Genomic DNA, 27,357 nt, shown 5'->3' with positions numbered 1-27,357 from the left:
TATATTTACTTTGCTACAATCTGTCATTCTTTCTGTCTCCTGAGTATTTTTTCTTTTTCCCTCAAGAATAACCTTCATAAGGCTAAGAATTTACTTGAACTCAATTCTTCAAATTTATTTTATTATAAAATTTATTATAAAAATGTATATCATCATTCAAATTCTACATCCTCTGAATTTTCAAATAGAAATTATAAACTAAGGGTAGTTGTCTTTTCATAGAGCTCTCCCTCATTTTTTCATAGCTGTGTGTTATTACATCATGTGGTAATACCCGAGTTTACTCACCCTGTCTCCTGAATCTGGACAATTGGGCTGTTTCCAGTATTTTGTAATTACAAACTAAGCTGCAATGAATAACCTTGTGCATATGTAGTTTCATATTGTTGGAAGTGTATCTTCAGGATTAATTCCTAGAAGTGAAGTTGTTAGGTCAATAGGTAAATACATGTGTGGTTTTGTGGTGTGTGTGCTTGTTAAATTGCATCAGTTGTGTCCGACTCTTTACGACCCTGTGGACTGTGGCCCGCCAGGCTCCACTGTCCATGGCGTTATCCAGGCGAGAATACTGGGGTGGGTTGCCACACCCTCCTCCAGGGGATCTTCCCAGCCCGGCTGTCAAACCCATGTCTCTTATGTCTCCTGTGCTGGCAAGCGGGTTCTTTACCACTCGTACCACCTGGGAAGCTGGTGGTTTTGTTAGATATTGCCAAATTTTCCTCTGTAAGGATATGCCATTTTGTGTTCCTACCAACAATGCCAACAGAGAGGGCTGCCAAGCTCTTCAAATTTTGCCAATTTGATAGTTAGAAATGCTATCTAATGAGTAGTTTTAATTTGCATTTTTTTATATTAGGAGAAAAATTGAAAATCTTTCCTATTTTTAAGAGCCATTATTATATCTCTCCTTAGCAAATTATCTGTTCATTTCTTTTGCCCATTTTTCTACTAGGTTTTTGATCTTTTTCCCCTTATTTTTGTGTCTAATATTAGGCATGTCTGCTTTTTATCTGTGGTCTATCTGCATATATTTCTCTCTCAGTCTGTGAGTTATACTTTGATTTCATTTATGGATAAGTTAGCTTTGCCTTGTACATTTTAAATGTTTTGTAATTAAATTTATTGTTATTTTATTGCATCTAGATTTTGAGTCATAAGGATTTTCCCTATCCCCAGGTTAAGGAGGAATTCACTCATGTCTCTTTCAGCTTCTAGGCTGACCTCTCTCCAGTTCTTGCACGTAACCGTTCATATTTTAGAAGCAGCAGGATAGTACTGGATCTTTCTCTTTCATGCCGCCATCTCTCTCTCTCTGACCACAGCTGGGAAACATCTTCCCACTTTATGGAGTCAGATTATAAAGTTGGGCCCACAGGGGTAACCCATAATAATCTCCCCATCTCAAGGTCATTAAGTGAATCTTGTCTGCATAGTTCCTTTTGCCATATAAGGTTACATACTCACAGGTTCTGGGAATTAGGACACAGATATCTTTGGGGGGCGTTATTCTGCCTATTACAGTGACCATAATGGAAGATCACACCACTGAGAACATTGCCATGGGTGGTATTTGAGTTACAAATGTAGTACCTCTTTCAGTCCATATAGTTTTCATATTCATAGTGATTCAGTATGTACTGCAGGCATCCAACTTCATGATATTCTTTGGTGTAGTAGTGCCCATGTATTTGTTGAAGTGTGTATTACTTTTTAACAGGTTATTTCCCCTGTACTAAAATGTAGGCATTACCCTGAATTTTTATTTGAAATTATGTGTACAGGTATATTATATTACTTATGGGTTTTTTTCAAGGCTATAAAGCAAAAATTACAAAGTGTTGTTTATAAAATGGGGATGTTTATAAAATAGAGTGGATCTAACAGGATGGAGAACCCAGTGGGTTAGACCATAGCGTAGTGCTTGGCATGAAGATATGCAGTTGAATATGCACCATCTTTGGAGAAGGCAATGGCAACCCACTCCAGTACTCTTGCCTGGAAAATCCCATGGATGGAGGAGCCTGGTGGGCTGCAGTCCATGGGGTCACGAAGAGTCAGACATGACTGAGTGACTTCACTTTCACTTTTCACTTTCATGCATTGGAGAAGGAAATGGCAAACCACTCCAGTGTTCTTGCCTGGAGAATCCCAGGGACGGGGAGCCTGGTGGGCTGCCGTCTATGGGATCACAGAGTCGGACACGACTGAAGCGACTAATGCACCGTCTTAGAGGCTTGTTCTTGTTCAGTTGCTTAGTTGTGTCTGACTGTTTACGACTCTATGGACTGCAGCACGCCAGGCTTCCCTGTCCTCCAACATCTCCCGGAGTTTGCTCAAACTCGTGTTCATTTAGTTGGTGATGCCATCCAACCATCTCATCCTCTGTCATGCCCTTCTCCTTCTGCTGTCAGTCTTTCCCAGCATCAGGGTCTTTTCCAGTTCAGCTCTTCACATTAGGTGGCCAAAGCATTGATGCTTCAGCTTCAGTATCAATCATTCCAATGAATATTCAGGGTTGATTTCCTTTAGGAACTTGGGAAGTTTAAAAATATTTTTAAGTAGAATGACTTTTGTTTTTACATATGTGAGGGATAGAGGTGATTATTCAAACATTGTTGTCATTCTCCCCACCAAAAACAGTTAAGAGCTTCTCCATGTATAGTGTTCTCTAATGCAGAATAGCAATAGAATTACTTAGATCAGCTTCTGATTTCTGAGAGCTAATTAATTCTTACACCTTAAGGCAGGAGGCGATTTTGAGACAAATCCATTTCCATTCTAGAATTACAATTTTCCACATGTTTTCTATGTTTTTAAAGAATAACGTTTTGTGACAATGTAATAATCTCTTTTTGCAACCTCTTTGAAGCGTTTCATTTACTAAAATTTATAATTACTCTAAAATAGGCCAGTAAAGTGGAATTTCCTGACTTTCAAAATTAAGGATGAGAAAGGTTAAGTGCCAGAGTTTATACCTCAAGCAAAGCTTATACAACGGGAACTAGCTTATTAATTTTCAAGTCATTTTCTTGACTACCAGATTGTACATCTTTAAAAACAAAAGTAGCAGACAGTGAGGCTCACTCTGAGATGGGAGGGCGCTGGGTTGCGGCCCTAAGAGTACCACCTGTTTTTATTTGGGATGCTTTCCTTCATGTTAGGTGGGTTTGCTGTAGAATGGTGGTGTCCTCGTGAATCAGTTTCTCTTTCAGTACGGGTCTGTTTTTCTACTTTCTGGCTTTTTAAAAACCATAGAATGGAGGAGTTACCAAAAATCAGTGGTTATTTTCAACTAATAGAAGCCCATCTCAAGAGTGTATTATTTTTATAATTGAAACTTTGTAAAACATATCTTAGACTCTCACTCTGATGGAGAAATCATCTAAAAAATGGAGTGTAATGGCACTTACAGTAATTTATGTTAAGTTTGCAGCTGGAACTAATTGGATTGTTTATCTGATAGCATGTAACTACAAAGTTATATATTGAAAAGTCAAGCTGTTTGCTTAACTTGATAACCTTTTAAACTTATACATTCTAAAAATACAAAGTGTATTATTATTTTTTTTCTAATTTTATTTTATTTTTAAACTTTACATAATTGTATTAGTTTTGCCAAATATCAAAATGAATCCGCCACAGGTATACATGTGTTCCCCATCCCGAACCCTCCTCCCTCCTCCCTCCCCATACCATCCCTCTGGGCCGTCCCAGTGCACCAGCCCCAAGCATCCAGCATCGTGCATCGAACCTGGACTGGCAACTCGTTTCCTACATGATATTTTACATGTTTCATTGCCATTCTCCCAAATCTTCCCACCCTCTCCCTCTCCCACAGAGTCCATAAGACTGTTCTATACATCAGTGTCTCTTTTGCTGTCTCGTACACCGGGTTATTGTTACCATCTTTCTAAATTCCATATATATGCGTTAGTATACTGTATTTATGTTTTTCCTTCTGGCTTACTTCACTCTGTATAATAGGCTCCAGTTTCATCCACCTCATTAGAACTGATTCAAATGTATTCTTTTTAATGGCTGAGTAATATTCCATTGTGTATATGTACCACAGCTTTCTTATCCATTCATCTGCTGATGGACATCTAGGTTGCTTCCATGTCTTGGCTATTATAAACAGTGCTGCGATGAGCAATCAGAGCAGAAAAAGAAATAAAAGGAATCCAAATTGGAAAAGAAGAAGTAAAACTCTCACTATTTGCAGATGACATGATCCTCTACATAGAAAACCCTAAAGAGTCCACCAGAAAATTACTAGAACTAATCAATGACTATAGTGAAGTTGCAGGATATAAAATCAACACACAGAAATCCCTTGCATTCCTATACACTAATAATGAGAAAACAGAAAGAGAAATTAAGGAAACAATTCCATTCACCATTGCAACGGAAAGAATAAAATACTTAGGAATATATCTACCTAAAGAAACTAAAGACCTATATATAGAAAACTATAAAACACTGGTGAAAGAAATCAAAGAGGACACTAATAGATGGAGAAATATACCATGTTCATGGATTGGAAGAATCAATATAGTGAAAATGAGTATACTACCCAAAGCAATTTATAGATTCAACGCAATCCCTATCAAGCTACCAACAGTATTCTTCACAGAGCTAGAACAAATAATTTCACAATTTGTATGGAAATACAAAAAACCTCGAATAGCCAAAGCGATCTTGAGAAAGAAGAATGGAACTGGAGGAATCAACCTACCTGACTTCAGGCTCTACTACAAAGCCACAGTTATCAAGACAGTATGGTACTGGCACAAAGACAGAAATATTGATCAATGGAATAAAATAGAAAGCCCAGAGATAAATCCACGCACATATGGACACCTTATCTTTGACAAAGGAGGCAAGAATATACAATGGATTAAAGACAATCTCTTTAACAAGTGGTGCTGGGAAATCTGGTCAACCACTTGTAAAAGAATGAAACTAGACCACTTTCTAACACCATACACAAAAATAAACTCAAAATGGATTAAAGATCTAAACGTAAGACCAGAAACTATAAAACTCCTAGAGGAGAACATAGGCAAAACACTCTCCGACATACATCACAGCAGGATCCTCTATGACCCACCTCCCAGAATATTGGAAATAAAAGCAAAGTGTATTATTTTAAAGTTTAACTGTGCAATATATGTTAATAAAGGTTCATCTTACTGTATTTGCATACATTTGCCATTTAAAAGGCCGGAAGTTTTACATTCATTTTTTTAAACAAAAGTATCCAAACATGATATTCAAATCTTTTATAATTTTAAAAGTATGTACTGAACTCCTTATTTAATTGAAACAGTGTACATTTTAAGTAACGAACAACATCTTTTGTGTTGTCTTAACAAATTTAGTTATCGTGAGGTATTTATTAGATTTATAAAAACACTCTAAGAGGCCTTTGGCCATGTGTATAAAAATAAACATTACAGTAAAACCAAATCCATTAGCCGAAGGAAGAAAACAAAAGTAACCAGAGAATCCTACCAAATAAGGAATTTCAGCCTGAAAGGTATTTCATTTACCATCCTTGGTGATCCCAAAACATAGGATCCATAAACTTGAGAGGGAAAGAATTTCAAATTTGAGGATTCTCTGTGGAATAGCTCCAAACTTAAGGACACAGTGTGATGAAGTCCCAGTACTGTTGGTAAGAACAAACTGTTATGCTTGACTGTCTCTATCAGTTAGGACATTTGTTCTAAGTCTACTTTACAGTAATCTTGATTAGGGGTCTTAGGGCAATCTTTAATCTTGATTAGGAGTCTTAGGGCAATCTTTTAAGGGTCCTCAGGATTAAAGATTGCCCTAAGACCCCCAATCAACATTAAAGATTGCCCTAAGATCCCTAATTAAGATTACTGTAAAGTGCATTTAGAACAAATGTCCTAACTGATAGAGACGGTCAAGCATAACAGTTTGTTCTTACCAGCAGTACTGGGACTTCATCACACTGTCCTTAAGTTTGGAGCTATTCCACAGAGTAAGGAATAAGAGTTTAGAGTAAGGATTTACTAAAGGTTAGTTAGTAAGAGTGGAGAAGGCCATGGCAACCCACTCCAGTGTTCTTGCCTGGAGAATCCCAGGGATGAGGGAGCCTGGTGGGCTACCGTCTATGGGGTCACACACAGTCGGACATGACTGAAGCGACGCAGCAGCGGCAGTTAGTAAGAGTAAGGATTTGCTAAAAGTTAGTAGGATTAATGGGCTTCCCTTGTGGCTCAGCTGGTAAAGAATCTGCCCAAAATGAGGGATACCTGGGTTTGATCCCTGGGTTGGGAAGATCCCCTGGAGGAGGGAAAGGCTACCCACTCCAGTATTCTGGCCTGGAGAAGTCCATGGGTCACAAAAAATCAGACACAATTGAGCGACTTTTCTTCAGCAGAATTAATAATGAAGTTATATGTTTATATTCTTATGGGAAACATGTCAAGAAAGAAAAGAAAGAAGGATTTTGATTTGATTTTGACAGTTACAAATTTCTGTAAGTACCTTTGTTGTTGTTCAGTCGCTAGGTCACGTCCGACTGTCTGAGACCCCGTGGACTGCAGCACACAGGTGTTCCCTGTCCTTCACTACCTCCCGGAGTTTGCTCAAACTCATGTCCAATAAGTCAGTGATGATATCTAACCATCTCATCCTCTGCCACTCCCTTCTCCTCCGCCCTCAATCTTTCCCAGCATCAGGGTCTTTTCCAGTGAGTCAGCTTTTCATGTCAGGTGGCCAAAATATTGGACCTTCAGCTTCATCATCAGTCCTTTGATTGAATATTCAGGGTTGATTTCCTTTATGATTGACTGGTTTGATTTCCTTGTTGTCCAAGAAACTCTCAAGAGTCTTCTCCAGCACCCCAATTTGAAAGCATATGTTTTATAAACATATTTTTATTTTTGGAAACAAAAAGTAAATACATACTTCTCAGCTTTATCATCTAGTTGCCTTTTATGATTCCTAAGTGCTTTGTTTTTCTGTTTCCCCCTTATTGAAAAAACTCCAGTTATTCAGGATCCAACCACTTTCTAAATATATTGAATTTTATTGCTGGTTTGCAAACCAAAGTTATAGAAGCAACAGCTTTCTGAGGTGTTTCAACTAAAACCATTTGGCAGAACAAGAGAGACAGCAAAGAGAAAGGCGGTTTTAACAGACAGAGTTCAACTAGTGCCTCTGGGTGCTGAGCTGAGGCAGCTTGGGATCTGAGCTGATAAAAGCTGGGAAAATCCTGGTCTTATAGTCTGTTGACTACTGTTGAGAGATTAACGACCTGAAGATGGGCCTCGGCCAGCCCAGCTCCTGGGATGCTTTGTGTTCATTTCCTGTGGTTCCCTGGAGCTCCCCCAGATTTAGGTAGCTGCTGGCTGCTGCCTCTGTGCTGGTGAGGAGCAGTGCACACCATACCCTCATGTAGTGAGGAAGGTGGACAGGGCTGCCCTGATGCCTTCCACAGCCTGCTTCTTTAATCTTAGCAAACCTTCTTCTGTGCTGCTTCAAGCAGGAGACTCCACATTTATCCTGAGTGATGCTCCCTGAATCTTTTAAGTCTTCCCTAAGTCCTACATAGTGACAGGTGTTTGCAGTATCTCCCGTGGGGGAGCAATTCAGAGACATCAGTTTTAGTTTTGTGAAGACGGTTCCAAAAAGGACACATTAAACCAATCAAAAGAGTTATTTAGTATTTTAGCCATGAAACACTTTTTAGCTTTGTCCTCATCTACCACGCACCCCACACCCAATTGCCAGTCTAACATCATTTGCTTTTTACAAGATCCACTCTAGCTATGGACATCATCAGTAGCTCTAACCCACCCTCCCTGGACTCGTGTTTAGAATTTGCTGGAAAATGCATTTGGCATATGAAATTTTACTTTATAGAGTTTTTAAGAACCCATCAATTATGTCGTTTGAATGTTAATTGATACTTATTCCTCTCTCACACACACATTAATATTCTACAGTCAAAGCAGATTTCACTTATACAATACAGAATTATCAACTATAGTCACCATGTTTTATATTATATCCTGAGATCCTAATTCATCTTATACCTTAAAGTCTGTACCCTTTTACCAACCTCTTCTTATTTCCCTTGGCTTTCCTGGTGGCTCAGATGGTAAAGAATCCGCCTACAATGCAGAAGACCCAGGTTCAATCCCTGGGTCAGGAAGATCCCCAGGAGTAAGCAAATGGTAAACCACTCCAATATTCTTGCCTGGAGAATTCCAAGGCCAGAGGAGCCTGGCAGGCTACAGTCTATTCAGTCACAAAGAGTCAAACACAACTGAGCAACTTTCGCTCATTCACTCATTCATTCTTATTTCCCTCACCTCTCAGTCCCTGCGGAGAAGGCGATGGCAACCCACTCCAGTACTCTTGCCTGCAAAATCCCATGGACGGAGGAGCCTGGTAGACTACAGTCCATGGAGTTGCTAAGAGTCAGGCACGATTGAGCGACATCACTTTCATTTTTCACTTTCATGTGTTGGAGAAGGAAATGGCAACCCACTCCAGTGCTCTTGCCTGGAGAATCCCAGGGACAGGGGAGCCTGGTGGGCTGCCGTCTTATGGTGTTGCACATGTGTCTGTGACTTAGACAGCGACTTAGCAGCAGCAGCAGCAGCAGCAGCAGCAGCAGCAGCTCAGTCCCTGACAACCATTTTCGTTTCTATTGCTGTGACTTTTGTTTATTTATTTATTTTTAATTTAAGGATAATTGCTTTAGAGTATTGTGTTGGTTTCTACCAAACATCAACGTGGGATTCACTTGTAAATGGTACCATAAAGTATTTGGCTTTGTCTTTCTGACTTACTTCACGTAGGGTAACACCCTCAAGGTCTATCCATGTTGTTGCAGATGGGAAAAATTCCGTCTTTTTTATGGCTGAATAATACTTGTATGTGTGTGTGAACCATAATTTCTTATCAGTGTTTTGTCAATGAACACTCTAGGCTATTGTGAATAATGCTGTAATGAACATAGGAGTGCAGATATCTCAATATTCTGTTTTTATTTTCTTTGGATATATAGCCAGAAGTGGGATTGCTAGATCGTATGGTAGCTCTGTTTTTATTTTTTGATGAACCTGCATACTGTTTTCCATAGAGGCTGCAAAAATCTGCATTCCCACCAACAGTGCACAGTGGTTCCCTTCTCTCCACCTCCTCACCAGCATTTGTCATCTCTTCTTGTTGTTTGTTTTGTTTTTGATAATGGCCATTCTTATAGGTATGAGATGATATCTCACTGGGGTTTTGATTTGTATTTCCTTGATGATGAGTAATGATGACACCTTTTCATGTATCTGTTGTCTATTTCTATGTCTTCTCTGGAAAAACATGGGATCAATTCCTCTGCTGCCCATTTTTTAATCAGATTTTTTTTTTTTGCTATTGAGTTATATGAGTTCTTTATTTAGATATTAACCTTTATCAGTTATATGATTTGCAAATATCTTTTTCCATTCAGTAGTTTGCCTTTTCATTGCGTTCATGGTTTCTTTGCTGTGCAGAAACTTTTTCTTTTTAGTCTGATGTTGTCCCACTTGTTTATTTTGGCTTTTATTGCTGTTGCTTTTGGTGTCAAATCCAAAAATTATCACCAAGACCAACGTCAAGGAGCATACCACCTATATTTTCATCTAGGAGTTTTATGGTTTCAAGTCTTAAACATTCAAGTCTTTAATCCATTTTTAAGTAATTTTTATGCCTCGTATAAATAGCGTTCAGTTTCATTCTTTTGCATGTGGCTACTGTGGTGTTGGAGAAGACTCTTGAGAGTCCCTTGGACTGCAGGGAGATCCAACCAGTCCATTCTGAAGGAGACCAGCCCTGGGATTTCTTTGGAAGGAATGATGCTGAAGCTGAAACTCCAGTACTTTGGCCACCTCATGCGAAGAGTTGACTCACTGGAAAGGACTCTGATGCTGGGAGGGATTTGGGGCAAGAGGAGAAGGGGAAGACAGAGGATGAGATGGCTGGATGGCATCACTGACTCGATGGACGTGAGTCTGAGTGAACTCCGGGAGTTGTTGATGGACAGGGAGGCCTGGCGTGCTGCAATTCATGGGGTCGCAAAGAGTCAGACACGACTGAGTGACTTCACTTTCACTTTTTGCTTTCATGCATTGGAGAAGGAAATGGCAGCCCATTCCAGTGTTCTTGCCTGGAGAATCCCAGGGGTGGGGGAGCCTGGTGGACTGCCATCTATGGGGTCACACAGAGTTGGACACCACTGAAGCGACTTAGCAACAGCAGCAGCAGTCTTAGTTTATGACCCGTCCACCAATGCTTTTCAACCTTAGCTGCCTATTGGAACCACCCAAGAAACTTCAAAAACTTTTCAGTGTCCAGCCCCCACCTTTAGAGAATATGAAGTAATTGGTTTGATGTGGGACTCAGATGTATGCATTTTTACAAAAGTTACTCAGTGCTTCTAACAGGGAGGCAGGATTGAAAGACACTGCCCTACCTGATGTGACCCATGCCTGCATCTCCAGCCACCTCTCTCCAGGCTGGACCCTCTGCTGGTTGTGTTTATATTGGCCTCGCTGACTACTGTCAGTCCCTTAACGCCGTTTAGCTTCTTTCTGCTTCAGAACTTTTGCACAGGACGTTGCCTCACCCTGGAGAACTCTTCCCTTGATCTTCACTTGGCCTTTTATCATTCAAATAGAAACTTGAGTATACTTACTGAAAGCATTTGTGACCCATGGAGCTATTTGCTTATCACATTACCCAACATTTTCTGTGTACTACTGACCAGTATGTGAGATACATATACATACATTTTTTGGTTTTTTTTTTTTGGCATCTCCTCCCTCCCTCTCTCCTTTTTTCTCAGCCTCCGTTCCTTTTCCTTTGTGTGTTTTGTTCTTTCCCCTTCGAATGTAAGATCCATGTTTGTCTTTTTCATTACTGTCTCGTCAGCACCTTGACCTGTGGCTTATGTGTACTAGGCAATCAATGTAGGAAGGAGTGCATAAGTAAATTTTGAAAAATTTACATTGTTTTTCTTTTTTTTTTTTTCTCTAATTTTATTTTATTTTTAAACTTTACATAATTGTATTAGTTTTGCCAAATATCAAAATGAATCCGCCACAGGTATACATGTGCTCCCCATCCTGAACCCTCCTCCCTCCTCCCTCCCCATACCATCCCTCTGGGCCGTCCCAGTGCACTAGCCCCAAGCATCCAGCATCATGCATCGAACCTGGACTGGCAACTCGTTTCCTACATGATATTTTACATGTTTCATTGCCATTCTCCCAAATCTTCCCACCCTCTCCCTCTCCCACAGAGTCCATAAGAAAGCTGTGGTACATATACACAATGGAGTATTACTCAGCCATTAAAAAGAATACATTTGAATCAGTTCTAATTAGGTGGATGAAACTGGAGCCTATTATACAGAGTGAAGTAAGCCAGAAGGAAAAACATAAATACAGTATACTAACGCATATATATGGAATTTAGAAAGATGGTAACAATAACCCGGTGTACGAGACAGCAAAAGAGACACTGATGTATAGAAAAATTTACATTGTTTTTAAAGGGCCAGCTCAAACCTTTGTCAAAGTTTTCTTTACCAATTTCTTATTTGTTTCCATATTTACTTTTTCTTTAAATTCTAAGATTAGAATTTCTTTTGTCATACAGTATTTTTGTATTTATTTATTTTTAATTGAAGAATAATTGCTTTACAATATTCTGTTGATTTCTGCTGTACATCAACATGAATCAGCCACAGGTATATACATGTCCTGGCCCTCCTGAACCCTCCATCTCCCATCCCATTCCACCCCTCAGGTTGTCACATAGCACCAGGCTGAGCTCCATGCACTATACGGCAACTTTTCATTAGCTACCTATGTTACACATGGTAATGTACATATGTCAATCATGTGTGCATGCTAAGTCGCTTCAGTTGTGTCCAACTCTTTGTGACCCTGTGGACTGTAGCCCACCAGGCTCCTCTGTCCATGGGATTCTCCAGGCAAGAATACTAGAGTGGGTTGCCATGCCCTCCTCCAGGGGATCTTCCCCATCAAGGGATTGAACCCACGTCTCTTATGTCTCCTGCATTGGCCGGTGAGTTCTTTACCACTAACACCGCCTGGGAAGCCCATATTTCAGTCATTCAGTTCAGTCAGTTCAGTCACTCAGTTGTGTCCGACTCTTTGTGACCCCATGGACTGCAGCACGCCAGGCCTCCCTGTCCATCACCAACTCCTGGAGCTTACTCAAACTCATGTCCATTGAGTCAGTGATGCCATCCAACCATCTCATCCTCTGCCATCCCCTTCTCCCACCTTCAATCTTTCCCAGCATCAGGGTCTTTTCCAGTGAGTCAGTTCTTTACATCAGGTGGCCAAAGTATTGGAGCTTCAGCTTCAGCATTAGTCCTTCCAAAGAATATTCAGGACTGATTTCCTTTTGGATTGACTGGTTTGATCTCCTTGCAGTCAAAGGGACTCTCAGTCTTCTCCAACACCACAGTTCAAAAGCATCAATTCTTTGGTACTCAGCTTTCTTTATAGTCCAACTCTCGTATCCATTCATGACTACTGGAAAAGGCATAGCTTTGACTAGATGGACCTTTGTTGGCAAAGTAATGTCTGTGCCTTTTAATATGCTGTCTAGGTGGGTCTAACTTTTCTTTGAAGGAGCAAGCATCTTTTAATTTCATGGCTGGGGTCACCATCTGTAGTGATTTTGGAGCCCCCCCCCAAATAAAATCTCTCACTGTTTCCATCATTTCCCCATCTATTTGCCATGAAGTGATGGGACTGGATGCCATGATCTTTGTTTTCTGAATGTTGAGTTTTAAGCCAACTTTTTCACTCTCTTGTTTTACTTTGATGAAGAGGCTCTTTAGTTCTTCTTTGCTTTCTGCCATAAGGGTGGTGTCATCTGCATATCTGAGGTTGTTGATATTTCGCCCGGCAATCTTGATTCCTGCTTGTGCTTCCTCCAGCCCAGCGTTTCTCATGATGTACTCTGTGTATAAGTTAAATAAGCAGGGTGACAATATACAGCCTTGACATACTCCTTTCCTGATTTGGAACCAGTCTGTTGTTCCATATTCAGTTCTAACTGTTGCTTCTTGACCAGCATACAGATTCCTCAGGAGGCAGATAAGGTGGTCTGGTATTCCCATTACTTTAAGAATTTTCCACAGTTTGTTGTGATCCACACAGTGTGATTGTATGATTTAGTGCTATTATTATACTTTTATTAGTGTCCTGAACTGTTAGCCTAGATTTATTATTAGATTTAAATTTTAAAGTATTAGGATTTTGTTCCTTTGACTGATTCAGATTCAGCTGTTATTTATTAAATACCCACTAGGTGCCAGACATTATCTCGTTTAACTCTGAAGATGTTTTACTCACTCCCCTCATTTATCATAAGTCACAGAATTGGGATAAACACAGCTTTCCTCATACCTTCCCATCCTGTCTGTTGTGCTGCTTTCTAGGTTGGCTGACTAGAAGGAATCCGAGTGCTGTTGAGTGAGGCCAAATGCAATTAACTGCTCCATGGGTCTTTCCTGAATACTGAACAGGTTATTAGCACTTACCACATCTTTGATTTTATACTTTATTTATTACTATTATAAGGCCAATATTATTTAAACTTGAATAGATTGCTACTGTCCCACCTGTCAAACATTTGTGATAAAACGCAGCAAAGTTTGCAGTACCACTTGGATAACATGTGGTTCTTTAGTTTGTGTGTCTTGGGATTTTGCTCCTTAATATCTCTGCGTTTTGCCTTCCATTTTGGAACTGTCCTTTACCCTCTTTCATATATCTGGTTTTTAGCATTTTTATTTATTTGTTTGTGGCTTGCTGCACGCAGGTTTTCTCCAGTTGTGGCGAGTGGGGGCTACTCCTCACCGTGGTGCACGGGCTTCTCATTGCAATGGCTTCCCTTGCTGTGGAGCACGGGCGTAGAGCGCAGGCTCGGTAGTCGGCACACGGGCTCGGTAGTCGGCACACGGACTTAGTTTCTGAGGCATATGGAGTCTTCCTGGAACACACCCACGTCCCTTGCCTTGGCAGGTGGATTGTTAACCACTGGACCACCAGAAAGTCCTTATATACTTAGTTGTCTGTGAACATTTCTGAACAAGCTTTCATTAAGTTGGTTTACTTTTAAAAAATTATTATACTTGGGTTGTTTATGGACAACAGGATCCATTCTGGCTGCCTAAAATTGAGAGCAATTTATTACAGAGTGTTAGGTAGCTTGCAGAATGTCTGGGAGAGAGAGGGTGCAGTGTGTAGATTTCACCCAGTTAGGAATGACAGAGCTGGGAGAACTGGGCCATAACCGTTCTAGAAGAGGGGCTTTCCTTGTGCTGGCTGGCACTTCACTCTCACCAGGAGTTTTTTCAATTCCCAGTTTCGTGTATGGGAGAATGCTTGGTAGAACCTGGGTCATGTACCGAACTCATCTAAGAAGTGATGTTTTTACTTTTCTAGCCTCTGTGCCATAGCAAGGCTAGTAGAAAGGATTTGATTGCGTAAACTCACAAAATCCATATTACATTTTTTGCACCTACTCTGACCTTGATTGTATATTTTATTGTGTGACTTTATTAAGATGTCCCTTTGGTGGGTCACTTGTGAGATACTGGATTTGACTTCTAGTTAGCCCCTAGCAGATGAATTTTGTTTTGCGTTCATAGTATAAATCTTTAACTAGAGTGGATCATCTTGCAGTCGATCCCACTAGTTACAGTAAAGAGCTATAAATGATTCAAAATCAGCTTCTTCCATCAATAGAGTAACTGAAAACAATCATGGCAGTCTTGTGATGCCATCGTTATATCCATAAAGGAAGCATTTATTATACTGGTGACTGGTTAAAAATAGTTCCTTTAAAAGAACCTGAGGGAGAAGCATGAAAGAGTTTATAAATAATTTTACAATATATGTAAAACAAGAGGCCTTTTTGTTTGAGATGAAGCATAAATGACACAGGAATGCTGGCAGCATGCCTTGCATTTTGTTCACTGAGTATGCTTAGACTGTAAATAATGGCTTCATTTCTACTTTGGGACCTAAAAATTATTAATATTATGTGTGTATGCAGTATTTATGCAGTATTCTGACCCTAATTGTTATGGACATAATTAATCCCTTATTGCAAAGTTAATGATTTACATCAGTTAGTTTTGCTGTATTCCTTTATTTCCTTAAATCCCAGATTTTCTTAGTATTTATACTACTGGCAGGATATTTTCTAGTAAGGTAAGTTTTTTCAGGTAAGCAAAACTTATTTGAAGTAGACCTAGAAAGACTACAAAATTCCAGCAAATTTCTTATAAAAAAAATAATAACTAATAATACTTACTTCCCCCAGTCAAAAAAAATTAGATGCCAATGGCTTATGTTTTTAATTCAGGAATAAGAAAATAAAGAATAATATTCACCTAGAGATATAATTACTCTTAACTATAGCTAAAGCAGTTTCATCTCAATCTTTTATATACACGTTTAAAGATATCTTTAAACAACAATAGAGACTGGCTGCTTTAGGGGTCATTTCATGGAGCAGTAACATCAGTAGTTACTAATTCTTGCCAAAGAGGTTGGTTGAGGCAGCATTTGTGGAGGGTAGCCTGAATGGTGTGCAGTGGTACCTTCCTTATTAGCACTACACCGTGTACATGGGTTGATTAATCCAGACTGGCTCTCTCTCTATGGAATTTCTTTTACTTTAATTTGTTGCTGTATCTGTTGTAGTAATATTCTTGGGGACAACCTGGCTCCTTGGCTTATTAATTGTGTGTCCTTGATTGGGTAAAATGAAGGCAATAATTTTACCTATCCTTTAAGATTATAAGGAGGACATGAGTTAATTTATGTGAATTACTTCTTGCCTAGTAAAACCCTCCATAAGTATTAGCTGCTGTAATTATTGTTACTTCTATTTTTAACTCCTTAACACACTATTCTTTCTTTATTTTTTTTTTATTTTATTTTTAAACTTTACAATATTGTATTGGTTTTGCCAAATATCAAAATGAATCCACCACAGGTATACACGTGTTCCCCATCCTGAACCCTCCTCCCTCCTCCCTCCCCATACCATCCCTCTGGGTCGTCCCAGTGCACCAGCCCCAAGCATCCGGTATCGTGCATCGAACCTGGACTGGCGACTCGTTCCATATATGATATTATATGTATTTCAATGCCATTCTCCCAAATCATCCCACCCTCTCCCTCTCCCACAGAGTCCAAAAGACTGTTCTATACATCAGTGTCTCTTTTGCTGTCTCGTATACAGGGTTATTGTTACCATCTTTCTAAATTCCATATATATGCGTTAGTATACTGTATTGGTGTTTTTCCTTCTGGCTTACTTCACTCTGTATAACAGGCTCCAGTTTCATCCACCTCATTAGAACTGATTCAAATGTATTCTTTTTAATGGCTGAGTAATACTCCATTGTGTATATGTACCACAGCTTTCTTATCCATTCATCTGCTGATGGGCATCTAGGTTGCTTCCATGTCCTGGCTATTATAAACAGTGCTGCGATGAACATTGGGGTACACGTGTCTCTTTCCCTTCTGGTTTCCTCAGTGTGTATGCCCAGCAGTGGGATTGCTGGATCATAAGGCAGTTCTATTTCCAGTTTTTTAAGGAATCTCCACACTGTTCTCCATAGTGGCTGTACTAGTTTGCATTCCCACCAACAATGTAAGAGGGTTCCCTTTTCTCCACACCCTCTCCAGCATTTATTGCTTGTAGACTTATGGATTGCAGCCATTCTGACTGGCGTGAAATGGTACCTCAGTGGTTTTCACACTATTCTTTATATGATAGACCATGAAACAAATTTCTGTTAGTCTCATCATCAAGAACTGTAGTTCTGCTGCTTTTTTGGTGTCAATGCTGTAGAATTAAAGCTTATTAATATATGACTTTTTTTAATGTCAGTGTTTTTGTGTGTTAGAAATTAGATTAGATTCACATTTTAGATTCTTCTTATATGTTTTGTGGGTCATCTTTACCTTTCTTGGTTTCACCTTCTCTTGTTTAGGTTTCTTTAACAACTTATTTTAAATTTTATAATGTATTATACATATGTTTGGAAGCCTGCTTGCTTCTGAAACTCTTTGGGGTTCATAAATATGGTAGAAAGGTGTATTTTTTAATCTAGTTGAGGTCATAGTTTGTATATATTTCAATATCATAATTTTGCCATAATCATTGACATTTTCTGCCAGAAAAATTATATATGCTTTATAATATAAAATTTTACTTTCTTATAAAACATTCATATTTAGAGAGGTAGCTGAAATTTCTTTATTCACTAAAAATTTACTATATTCATTTGTTTTTCTGAATGATATTGTACCTTGGAAAACAAATTCTAGTCTTATTCTAGTCACTGATCACACAACCACTTTTTGAAGTTATTTATCAAACTACCTGCCTATATCCAGGTTTCTCAAGGGAATCTCAGAAAAATTAATGCATAGCATTCAGAGGTCCTAAAAGCATTTATAATTGCTTTAGGGTTCAAGTCTACATTCTGGTACATTTTGTGCAGCTATGCTTCTCATTGTAATAGGACATTTTTATTTTTAGTAGAGTTTCTCTATTGCAAGTCACAGGAGCAAAATTCATAATGACACAGAATCTTAAGACATATATAGATGTTTTCCAGGGATCTGAATGAAGGGGTGAGGTGTTTAAGGTTAGACAATAGTGTTCTAAAGGAACTAGTTTTCATGTCCTGTTATTTTTAAATTTTTAAGGAAACACAGAAAGAGGAAATGGTTTGGCCTCTTATGATATCATTAGTGCTATTTTTATTCTCTTAAGTTCAAAGGTTTCAAGAATAAGAAAAATATATGCAAAAATTGGGACATTCATTGTTCTTTGTTTTTATTAGTGTGCTTTCAAAATGCTCATATGGAGTAAGCATATTTCTTTTTAAAATTTTGTTTTTGCTTGCTTTATGGATATGTATGCAAGCAGAATATGTAAGCTTTATGGATATGTGTGTAAGCAAGAAGAATAAGAAAATGACATATTTTCTAACAATTCCATGTTGCCATATGTTTTAAAATAAATAAAGATATTAAAACAGCTTCATGGTACTAAATCCAAATGCTGTAGACAGAAACACTTGAAAAAGCTGTTACTCTGTTTTAAAAATTAACTTAATATTGAGATCATGTTACTGACCCATTTCAGACTGTTCTGAAAAAATTCTGTTTATTAAACTTGATTAGGTTCAGTTCTGTGAAAATTCAGTTTTACTTTGGTGTGCTTGTACTGTCATACAGTGGAAAATAACTCACAATTGAAAATAATTTCTTATTATAACTAATATTAAGGGAAGTGGGGGCAATTATCTTTTTAAGAAAAAGCTGGAATTCTGTCTTTTCTCTCAATCCTGTCTCTTCTTCTCCAGGATCTTAATTATGAAAACCACCTACTTTTATTAAAGAGAATACTTCCCCCTCTTAGGGTTTTTTTTAATTTCAGTACACAGGTACAGTAGAAATGAAGAATGGCTCCTTTTCTCATAATAGTTTGCGGAGACCTTAGGGGTAAACCTGGACTGAGCTGCTGTGTTCGGAAATGCCAGGTGTTTTCTGTTCTCTGCTCCTCGGAAGAGTGAAGGGAGGGAGACTGTTCTGGTCTGTTGTTGTGGCTGGCAGTAGTAACTTTGAACTCTTGTTGATCTGTTACTGCTTGTTGTGTAGCTGCTGCTGCTGCTCAGTCGCCTCAGTCGTGTCTGACTCTGTGAGACCCCATAGACGGCAGCCCACCAGGCTCCCCCGTCCCCCGGATTCTCCAGGCAAGAACACTGGAGTGGGTTGCCATTTCCTTCTCCAACGCATGAAAGTGAAAAGTGAAAGTGAAGTCGCTCAGTCGTGTCCGACTCTTAGCGACCCCATGGACTGCAGCCCACCAGGCTCCTCCGTCCATGGGATTTTCCAGGCCAGAGTACTGGACTGGGGTGCCATTGCCTTCCCCGTGTTGTGTAGCAGCAAGCCATTAATTTCAGTTTACTTCAGTCAGTAAAAGGCTGACAGCTGCTAAGTTGGAAAAAAGGAGCCCTACGTATTGGTTGTGTTTCTCATGATCTTTATTAGTAAATGTTTACTTGTTTGAATGAGACACGTATTGTAGACATTGTATGAATTAACAAAATATGAATCATTCATGACTACAAAATGAAGTTGTGCTGTTTTGTATCTTTCACAAAACAGTGATTAAGGATGTGGTTGGTGTGAGAGTAAGGAATTTTCTCTGTCAAAATTAAAAAAAAATAAAAAATGTTACCAGTTGCTCACCTCAGTTCCACTGGAGTCTGAACCTCTAATGCCACAGTCACATTCCTCATCTCCTCTTCCTGGGCCCACGCAAGAGACTCAGGAGTTGGGTCAGCATACCCTCGGTTTTCAGTATGAAGCTGAGATTTTTCACGGTTAATCCCCAACCATTTCTTTAACTTCCTTTAGGCATTTCTGTAGGCAAGAAGCGGCCTTCTCTGGGGCTTCCCAGGTGGCTCTAGTGGTGAAGAACCTGCCTGCCAGAGCAGGGGATGTTAAGAGAAGCAGGTTTGGTCCCTGGGTGGTGAACAGCCCCTGGAGGAGGGCATGGCAACCCACTCCAGTATTCTTGCCTGGAGAGTCCCATGGACAGAGGACCATGAAGGGCTACAGTCCATGGGGTCACAAGAGTCAGACAGACTGAAGTGACTGAGCATGCATGCACACAGAAGTATTCAGAGAGGAGGTAACGTGAAGAAGGTATCCCACCTTTTAATTTATATTCTTTTGTTATACATTTTATATGTTGTGCTGTACTTAGTCTCTCAATTGTGTCTGACTCTTTGGAAGGGAAATGGTTCTCTTTTGCTGCTTCTTCCCATATTTAGAATCACACTATTACAGTCATTGGTTTTATAGAACTATATATTTGACTGATCATATCAAGGCACCTAATGTCATTAATTTTTATCTGAGGCTTAGTCACACATTTGGCCATGCAAGAAGCAATAATCTTATAAAATAGAGTGTAAGAAATATAGCTAGTAACATGAATGCGGTCATTACATTAATTAAGCCAAGAACTTCTATTAGGTGTAGCCCAGTATCTATCTCCTTAGTCTGTTTTGCACCAATCACTGTCTTTAAGGAAAATTATATCTTGGCTTTGTACCTAAAGTTGTACCTAAAGACACCAGAGATGTCTGTACATACAAGGTGAGTAGTGGGTCATTGGAACCCCTTTCAGGATTTAGAAAGGAATGCTGTCTTCTGAGAAGTTACGTGGATGGTCCCAGAAGAAGGAAAATTGATCTTTATGATTGAATAGGCCTTTCTGCCATGAGGGAAGTCTGGTTAATGCATAAAGTGGTTGCAAAAATGCACACTAGAGGAGAGGGAGGAGAGCCAAATAGGAAGAGAACGTTTATGTTTAAATTTTTCTTTTCTTGCCTAAAAAATGTGAGTTTTTATTTTATCAGCTTGAATATTATTGTTTCTCAAGTGTTGTTGATTCATTATAAGCTAATGTATACTAAGTCAGTACTTTTTTGATAATGAGGAAATTGATGGTCGAGGCATTTCAATCTTGATTTCAATACAGATTTTTTGCTGTCATGAATATAAACAAATTCATTCATTTTCTGTCATCTTGAAACTAGAGTTGGTATCAAAGAATTTACAGAAGCTTTTAAATTTTTGGCTAAGATTGACTGTAAATGTTTAGCTTTGTTTGATGTAAGTGACACAGAATTTATCTGAAGCCAATAACAGAAAGGGCTCCCGTGGTGGCTCAGATGGTAAAGAATCAGCCAGCAATGCAGGAGACCTGGATTCAGTCCCTGAGTTGGAAAGATCCCCTGGAGAAGGGAATGGCCACTTCAGTATTCTTGCCTGGAGAATCCCTTGGACAGAGGAGCCTGGAGGGCTACAATCCATGGGGTCACAAAGAGTCAGACACGACTGTGCACACTCCATAACAGAAAAGAAACTGTTACCTTCAGTGTTAACACATGTGAGGAGAAGATGTTCATATTGTCACACCCCAATCATTGTATAGTAGGTGGATATCTTATGCCCGCACTGTTGTTGCTGAAACACTAGCACCGTGTTTTCTTGTAAGCGCTATTGCCTGTCAGGTCCTGTTCCTCATCTGGTGACTCTTCTCAGTTTCCTCCATTTTCAAGTCTCTTTAAATGTGAGTCGCTGAGGTGATTCCTAGCATGGCTTTTCAGGAAAACTCAACTGCCAAAAAACGCACATCATTAATAGAGCATCTCCTCCTAATGAGTTTATATGGCCTCTGATTCTTAAAAAGGAAGTCATACATTTTGGCCCTTTCACAAGTAAAGCTGATTGAGTAAAATTCCATTGAAGTTCTGTAGAAGTTTACTGCCATCATCTGCGTAGGTACCAAGTAAACATTTCAGAAGAAGAAGAAAATTCTAAATAAAAAAGAGGAAAAAAAGCCCTCACTATATTATGTGGGTGAGTAATAGGAAAAAAGTTCAGATAACCAAGAAAAGATTCTGAATATCTTTCTCTTTGATGGATTGGAGAAGATGACTTCCCAGTTGTTGTATGGAATATTACGTTCAGATAGAGGTAACTCTAAGGCTAAATAAGCTATTGTCCATGTCTTAAAAATTAATTCTGTATTTTCTCTGGTGGGTGTTGGGACCGGTTTCAGGATATGACAGCACGTGATCTGCTACAGCAGAGGTACACGCTTCCCAATGGAGACACTGCCTGGCGGTCCTCGCCCCTTGTAAACGCTGCTCTGGAAGGAAAGCTGGTTCTCCTGGATGGCATTCACAGAGTCAATGCCGGGACACTTGCTGTGTTACAGAGGTCAGTTATGAGTCACAGAAAGCTTTCTCAATCTTCTAATTTAAACTGGATTATATAATTCTCAAGGAATTTCTAATTCTATATCCAAGTATAACAGCAGATGTGTTTATTGTTGTAAACACAGTAGAGTAGAACTTGGAGTGATGAACATTTTGGGAAAAGCCAGCGCCATAGCAAAATTCTCTGTGTAGGAGCTGAAAAAGGCAAATTTTTCAGTAGTAGTTTTGAGACTTTATATATATGTTGATTGATCTATGCAATAAGTCACAATTGAAGTTTCTATATATGTCAGAGTCAAAGCTTCACTGTTTACAAACTCCTTTTTCAGTCGTAGATGTACGTTATTGGTTGATACATTCTTGGAATTTGTTTTTGAGAGAGAAAATATAGTTCCTTATGTAAAATGTATAATGGCTCTTTGATTATATAGGTTGAAGTTCACTTTGTGTTTACAGACTTCAACATTTGTGTCAACCATGTTTCTTATTTCAGCTTAGGTAGGGCAAATATCCACCCATTCATAGTTAACTTCTCTTTTATGTTAAGACTTCATGTGTAACTTTCACGGAAAATAGTCCCATCTTGTGTCACTTTGGGAGATTAATGATACTATTTTTGTTTGTTTGTTTGTTACATCTTGATTCTATCACTTGTTTTGAACTTTTAACTCTAAATTTTAACTTGTTGGGAAATTTCAAATAAGTGGAATAATCCAGTTCCTGAACTGAGTAGTCAGTTTTTTTGTCCTTGATGAGATGCAGGTACCAAGTACAATTAAAGATTCTAAAAACACTGTTAATCCTGATTCAGCTTGAGAACATTTAAAAGTCATAACCACAACCTTCCAGTGATTTATCATAAACATTCCATGTATTTACAGTTTTTCCCTCTTCTAAACAGACAAATGCAAACACAAATGAAATAGTGCCTGCTGCCTCCTTTTATTAGCTCTTTCTTGCCCATGTGGCCAAGTAGTAGTAACAGCAGCAGCAGCTACCATTGAGTTCTTAATCTGTGCGAGGCCTTGTGCTAAGCCAGGGTTTCTCAGAGTCTCAGCTGTGGAATCTCCTTATGGGAGTGAGGCTTAGAAATGACTGATGCCTGGTCTCCACCTCCTCAAATTCTGATGTAATTGATCCAGGGTGAGTCCTGAACATTGGTATTTTTAACCTGCTCCCAGTAGATTCTAATGTGCAGCTAAGATTGAGAACAGCTATGTTCAGCACCTGCCTTACATTAGCTATGTAATTTTCACAGCAATACTGTGAGGTTGGTGTTACTGCCCTAGTTTTATACAAGATAAAATTTTAGGCAGGTGGGTCAGTTCTCCCCTCCCCAGGCATTCAGCGGATAAGGTCCGGGGCTGGGGCTCGCATCCACACCTGGGTGGCTCTACTGCCCGTGCTGCTGAGCTCTGCAGTGTGCAGTCTCCCCTCTCCTCAGTGTTCACTGGGCAGAAGTCTGTGGGGCAGTTGCACAGTGGACATCAGGAAACCTTAGTGGCTGCTGTAGAATCTAGAACAGCACTCTGTAAGCTCTGCAGCATCTGGAAGACAATGCTATTTGTGCCGTGGACGGCTAGGTTCCATCATAGTTGGTATCTGGAATATCACTAGTTATTTCCTTGTAAAGATTTTAGATATTCTAAATCCTGTAATTGCAAAGATAGAACTATTTTGATAATACTATGTCTTAAAGTATTACCTTAGATTCAAGGGAGTATGTGCCAATTGCCTCGTTCATTAATATCTACCTTGTGGTTATGCTGAATCACTCATTCAGCTGTTGCTTTTCATTTCCCTCCTCCTTCCCCTTTCCAGCTCCTTCTCCTCCTCTTTGTCCTCCCTGTTCACGTCTAGTAACCGTGACTACTGCCCTCCAGTACAGAAACCAACTGTTTTTGCCAAGTATAATGGTACTAGCCAACTTAAAATATCAAAAAGTGCATTTAACAAAACAGACTCAATTGTCAGTAATAATAGAAATGGCTAAAATATTAACTGACTGACTATACCTCTAATAGCTTCAACATTTAAACTGACTCATTTGTTTCCTGGCCTTCTCCTGTCCATTAGGCTGATCCATGATCGGGAGCTAAGCCTCTATGATGGCTCCAGGCTGCTGAGAGAAGACAGGTACTTGCGCTTGAAGGAGGAGCTGCAAATGTCTGATGAGCAGCTGCAGCAGAGGTAACGGGGTATACTACTCTTACTCTTATTGTCAAGTGCACGTCTTTAAAAATTATTCTTCTAAACCTAGGCTCAAACCAAGATCACTTTGAATGGCTTACTAATTTGGTGTCCTAGACAAGATCTTATTTGCACACTTTTTAAGGCTTGAGTTTGCTCTCCAAGATGTACTCTGTAGGGCTTCCCTGGTGGCTCAGACAGTAAAGAATCTGCCTACAATGCAGGAGGACCCAGGTTTGATCCCTGGGTCAGGAAGATCCCCTGGAGAAGGAAATGGCAACCCACTCCAGTATTCTTGCCTGGAGAATCCCATGTGCAGAGGAGCCTGGCAGGGGGCCACGAAGAGTTGGACACGACTTAGCAACTAACACATGTACTCTGTACTTTCAGCCTACTTTTATGGAAGTGTTTAAACATCTTGTAAGAGCATTAGCTTTGAGAAGATAATCCCTCTTCTGTTGTCCGAGCAGTTCAATTTTGGCCCCAAATTTTGTATCATTTAGGAAAAAACAAAAAGGGTCTCACGCTTAACTGTGCCTACCCGCCAAGAAAGTGATCAGTTACTTCTGGGGTTTGTCATCTGATGCAGGAGTGCCCTTTGTGTCTTATTTAAACATTTCTTCCAGAACTGTGGCCACCAAATTCAATGTATTGGATCCTGGATCAGAAGATCAAATGAAAATAGCTATGAAAGACATTTTGGGACAATTGAGAAAGTTTACATGTTATTGAATTAATGTCAGTTTTCTTAGGTTTCATAATGGTATTGTGTTTATGAAGGTGTTAGCCTAAAACAAATAGACCTCCAGTTGTTTCTCCAACAAAAATGGGTTTATTTAAGAGGTCTCTAACCATGGGGAGCTACATGCAAGTCCTTATGCAGCAAGAAGAGGAGGAAGGACTCATCTAAAAGGGAAAAAGAAAGTCGGAAGAGCTATAACGAACAGAGAGTGCATTGGTGGAGTTGAGGGTTGGAAGTGTGGTGCTTTTCATTCTATTCCTGGCAGCCTAACCATCTCTCATTGGCTGAGCTCTTGCCAGGCAAGCAAAGGAAGGTTTTCTTCTTCCTGTTGACCCTGCTATTGTCTGTCACAGGGCATGAGAGCTCCTCCTTCTGGCTTCCTGACTTCTTAATTGAGTTTTCTGTTTATTGTTTTACAAAGGAGAACATTTCTATTCCTAGGAGCCATATTCTGAAATATCTAAGGGATAACATAAAAAGATGCCTTCAAGTTACTTCCAAACATTTCAGGGTAAAGAAGATGTGATGAATGGATTCAAATGTACCACATAGAAACAAAGAGCAAGGGAGAGCAAGAACACAAAGTGGTGAAGTCTTAACAGTTGGTGAAATGTAGGTGAAGGATATTTGGGTGTTCACATTCTATTCTTTCAAATTTCCTATGGGTTTGAAAATTCTTTTAAATTTACTTTTTAATTGGAGGAAAATTGCTTTACAATGTTGTGTTGGTTTCTGCTGTACAACAATGTCAATCAGCCATCAAGAAGTGAAGTGAAGTCGCTCAGTTGTGCCCGACTCTTTGCATCCGCATGGACTGTATAGCCTACCACGCTCCTCCACTCGAGATTTTCCAGGCAAGAGTACTGGAGTGGGTTGCCATTCCCTTCTCCAGGGGATCTTCCCAACCCAGGGATTGAACCCGGGTCTTCCGCATTGTAGGCTGATGCTTTACCATGTGAGCCACCAGGGAAGTCTGAGTCAGCCATAATGTTACACATATGCCCTCTCTTTTGAGCCTCCCTCCCACTCAAGCCTCATCCCACCCATCTAGGTCATCACAGAGCACCAGACTGGGCTCCCTGTATTACACAGCAGCTTCTCACCAGCTATCTATTTTACACATGCGAGAGTATATGTATTGATGCTACTTTCTCCATTCATCACATTCTCTCCTTGTCCCACCGATTCGCTTCTGCATCTGCATCTCCATTCCTTCCCTGCAAATAGGTTCATCAATACCATTTTTCTAAATTTCATGTATGTGTGTTAATACACGATATTTATTTCTCTCTTTGTGACTTCAATCTGTGTAATAGGCTCTAGGTTCATCCACCTCACTAGAACTGGCTCAAATTTGCTCTTTTTTATAGCTGAGTAATATTCCACTGTATGTATGTACCACATCTTCTTTATCCATTCATCTGTAGATGGACATCTAGGGTTGTTTCCATGTCTTGGCTGTTGTAAATAGTGCTGCAGTCAACGTTGGGGTGCATGTGTCTTTGAGAATTGTGGCTTTCTCAGGGTATGTGCCCAGTCGTGGGGTTGCTGGGTCATATGGTAGATTTATTCCCAGTTTTTAAAGGAATCTTCATGCCGTTCTCCGTAACGGCTGTATCAGTGTACATTCTCAGCAACAGTGTAGAGGGTTTTCTTTTGTCCACATTGTTACCAGCACTTATTGTTTGTAGATGAGATTGGCTGTCCCTGCTGATCGTGAGGGGCAGCCTGCTCCCCGCTATACCCAGGGTTCATGCCTAGCTCCCTAAAATCTTCAAATTAAGAAGTTTCGAAGAAAATATTTCTTTCAGCTGCATACTATGCTTTCCTTTAGAAGAGATCTAGCAATTATAAGTAATTTTCTGCCTCATTACATTTCCATGGATATCTTCACGTAATTAGAGATTATTATTAGTACTTTGGGGAATTCCCAGTCACTTAATTGAATCTTACTTGATTGAAGCCACTCCTTCCCCTAAAGGACTTGCTGCCATATTTAAAACAATGAAATCCAGCAAATGCTAATTATGTGTGTTTCTTATTGTGTTTATGTTTTATCCTTGGAATTTTTTCGTAGAGAGAAAATATTTAATCTTATTATCTCTGTAAAAATTTGCTTGATTACACGGCTATTGCCTATCCTCAGATTCTTCTAGCCAGTAAGTAGTTTGGTTGAGTGTTGAGGGAGGCAACTTATAAAGAGCCCTCTCATATATCATACCTTGGGATTATGACATTAAACGACTGTACCTTATTTGCATGTGACTCACCTATCAGGGAGCACTTGCATTTTCAGGGAGACGAATCAGAGCAGCTGGGCAACAGCTCCCAGCAGGGCTGCCCATTGGTTTCCCTCAGGACTCGAAGGGCATTGTCTGCTCACTAAACATCCAGGAAACGGCAGCCCTTTTCTGTGGAAGGAGCCCAAGTTCTCCTCATGGTCACAAGCAGTTTTACAAATGAACACACCCTCAGGAACGAAGTGGCCCCAGGCTTCACATTCAGATTTGACTCGGACTGATTGGTA

The 27,357-nt window shown here is 39.7% G+C and overlaps 1 protein-coding gene across 8 annotated transcripts in view; it reads left to right on the top strand.

The window, feature by feature from the left end:
• VWA8 (von Willebrand factor A domain containing 8) overlaps positions 1-27,357 on the top strand; it is a 401,675-nt gene that overhangs the window by 79,953 nt on the left and 294,365 nt on the right. For all 8 annotated transcript variants that reach the window (XR_009739842.1, XM_061434477.1, XM_061434479.1 and 5 more), the window contains exons 13-14: positions 21,739-21,899; positions 23,975-24,088. Coding sequence is in view for 7 of the 8 variants with exons in the window: in XM_061434477.1 (XP_061290461.1) it covers positions 21,739-21,899; positions 23,975-24,088 (275 nt within the window). In the remaining variant the exon portion in view is untranslated. The remainder of the gene's footprint in view (positions 1-21,738; positions 21,900-23,974; positions 24,089-27,357) is intronic.

The sequence above is a fragment of the Bos javanicus genome, chromosome 12, assembly GCF_032452875.1.
Source record: "Bos javanicus breed banteng chromosome 12, ARS-OSU_banteng_1.0, whole genome shotgun sequence".
NCBI classification, from domain to species: Eukaryota; Metazoa; Chordata; class Mammalia; order Artiodactyla; family Bovidae; genus Bos; species Bos javanicus.
Note: the sequence above shows the minus strand (reverse complement) of the source record. Positions and strands in the feature narration are given on the sequence as shown.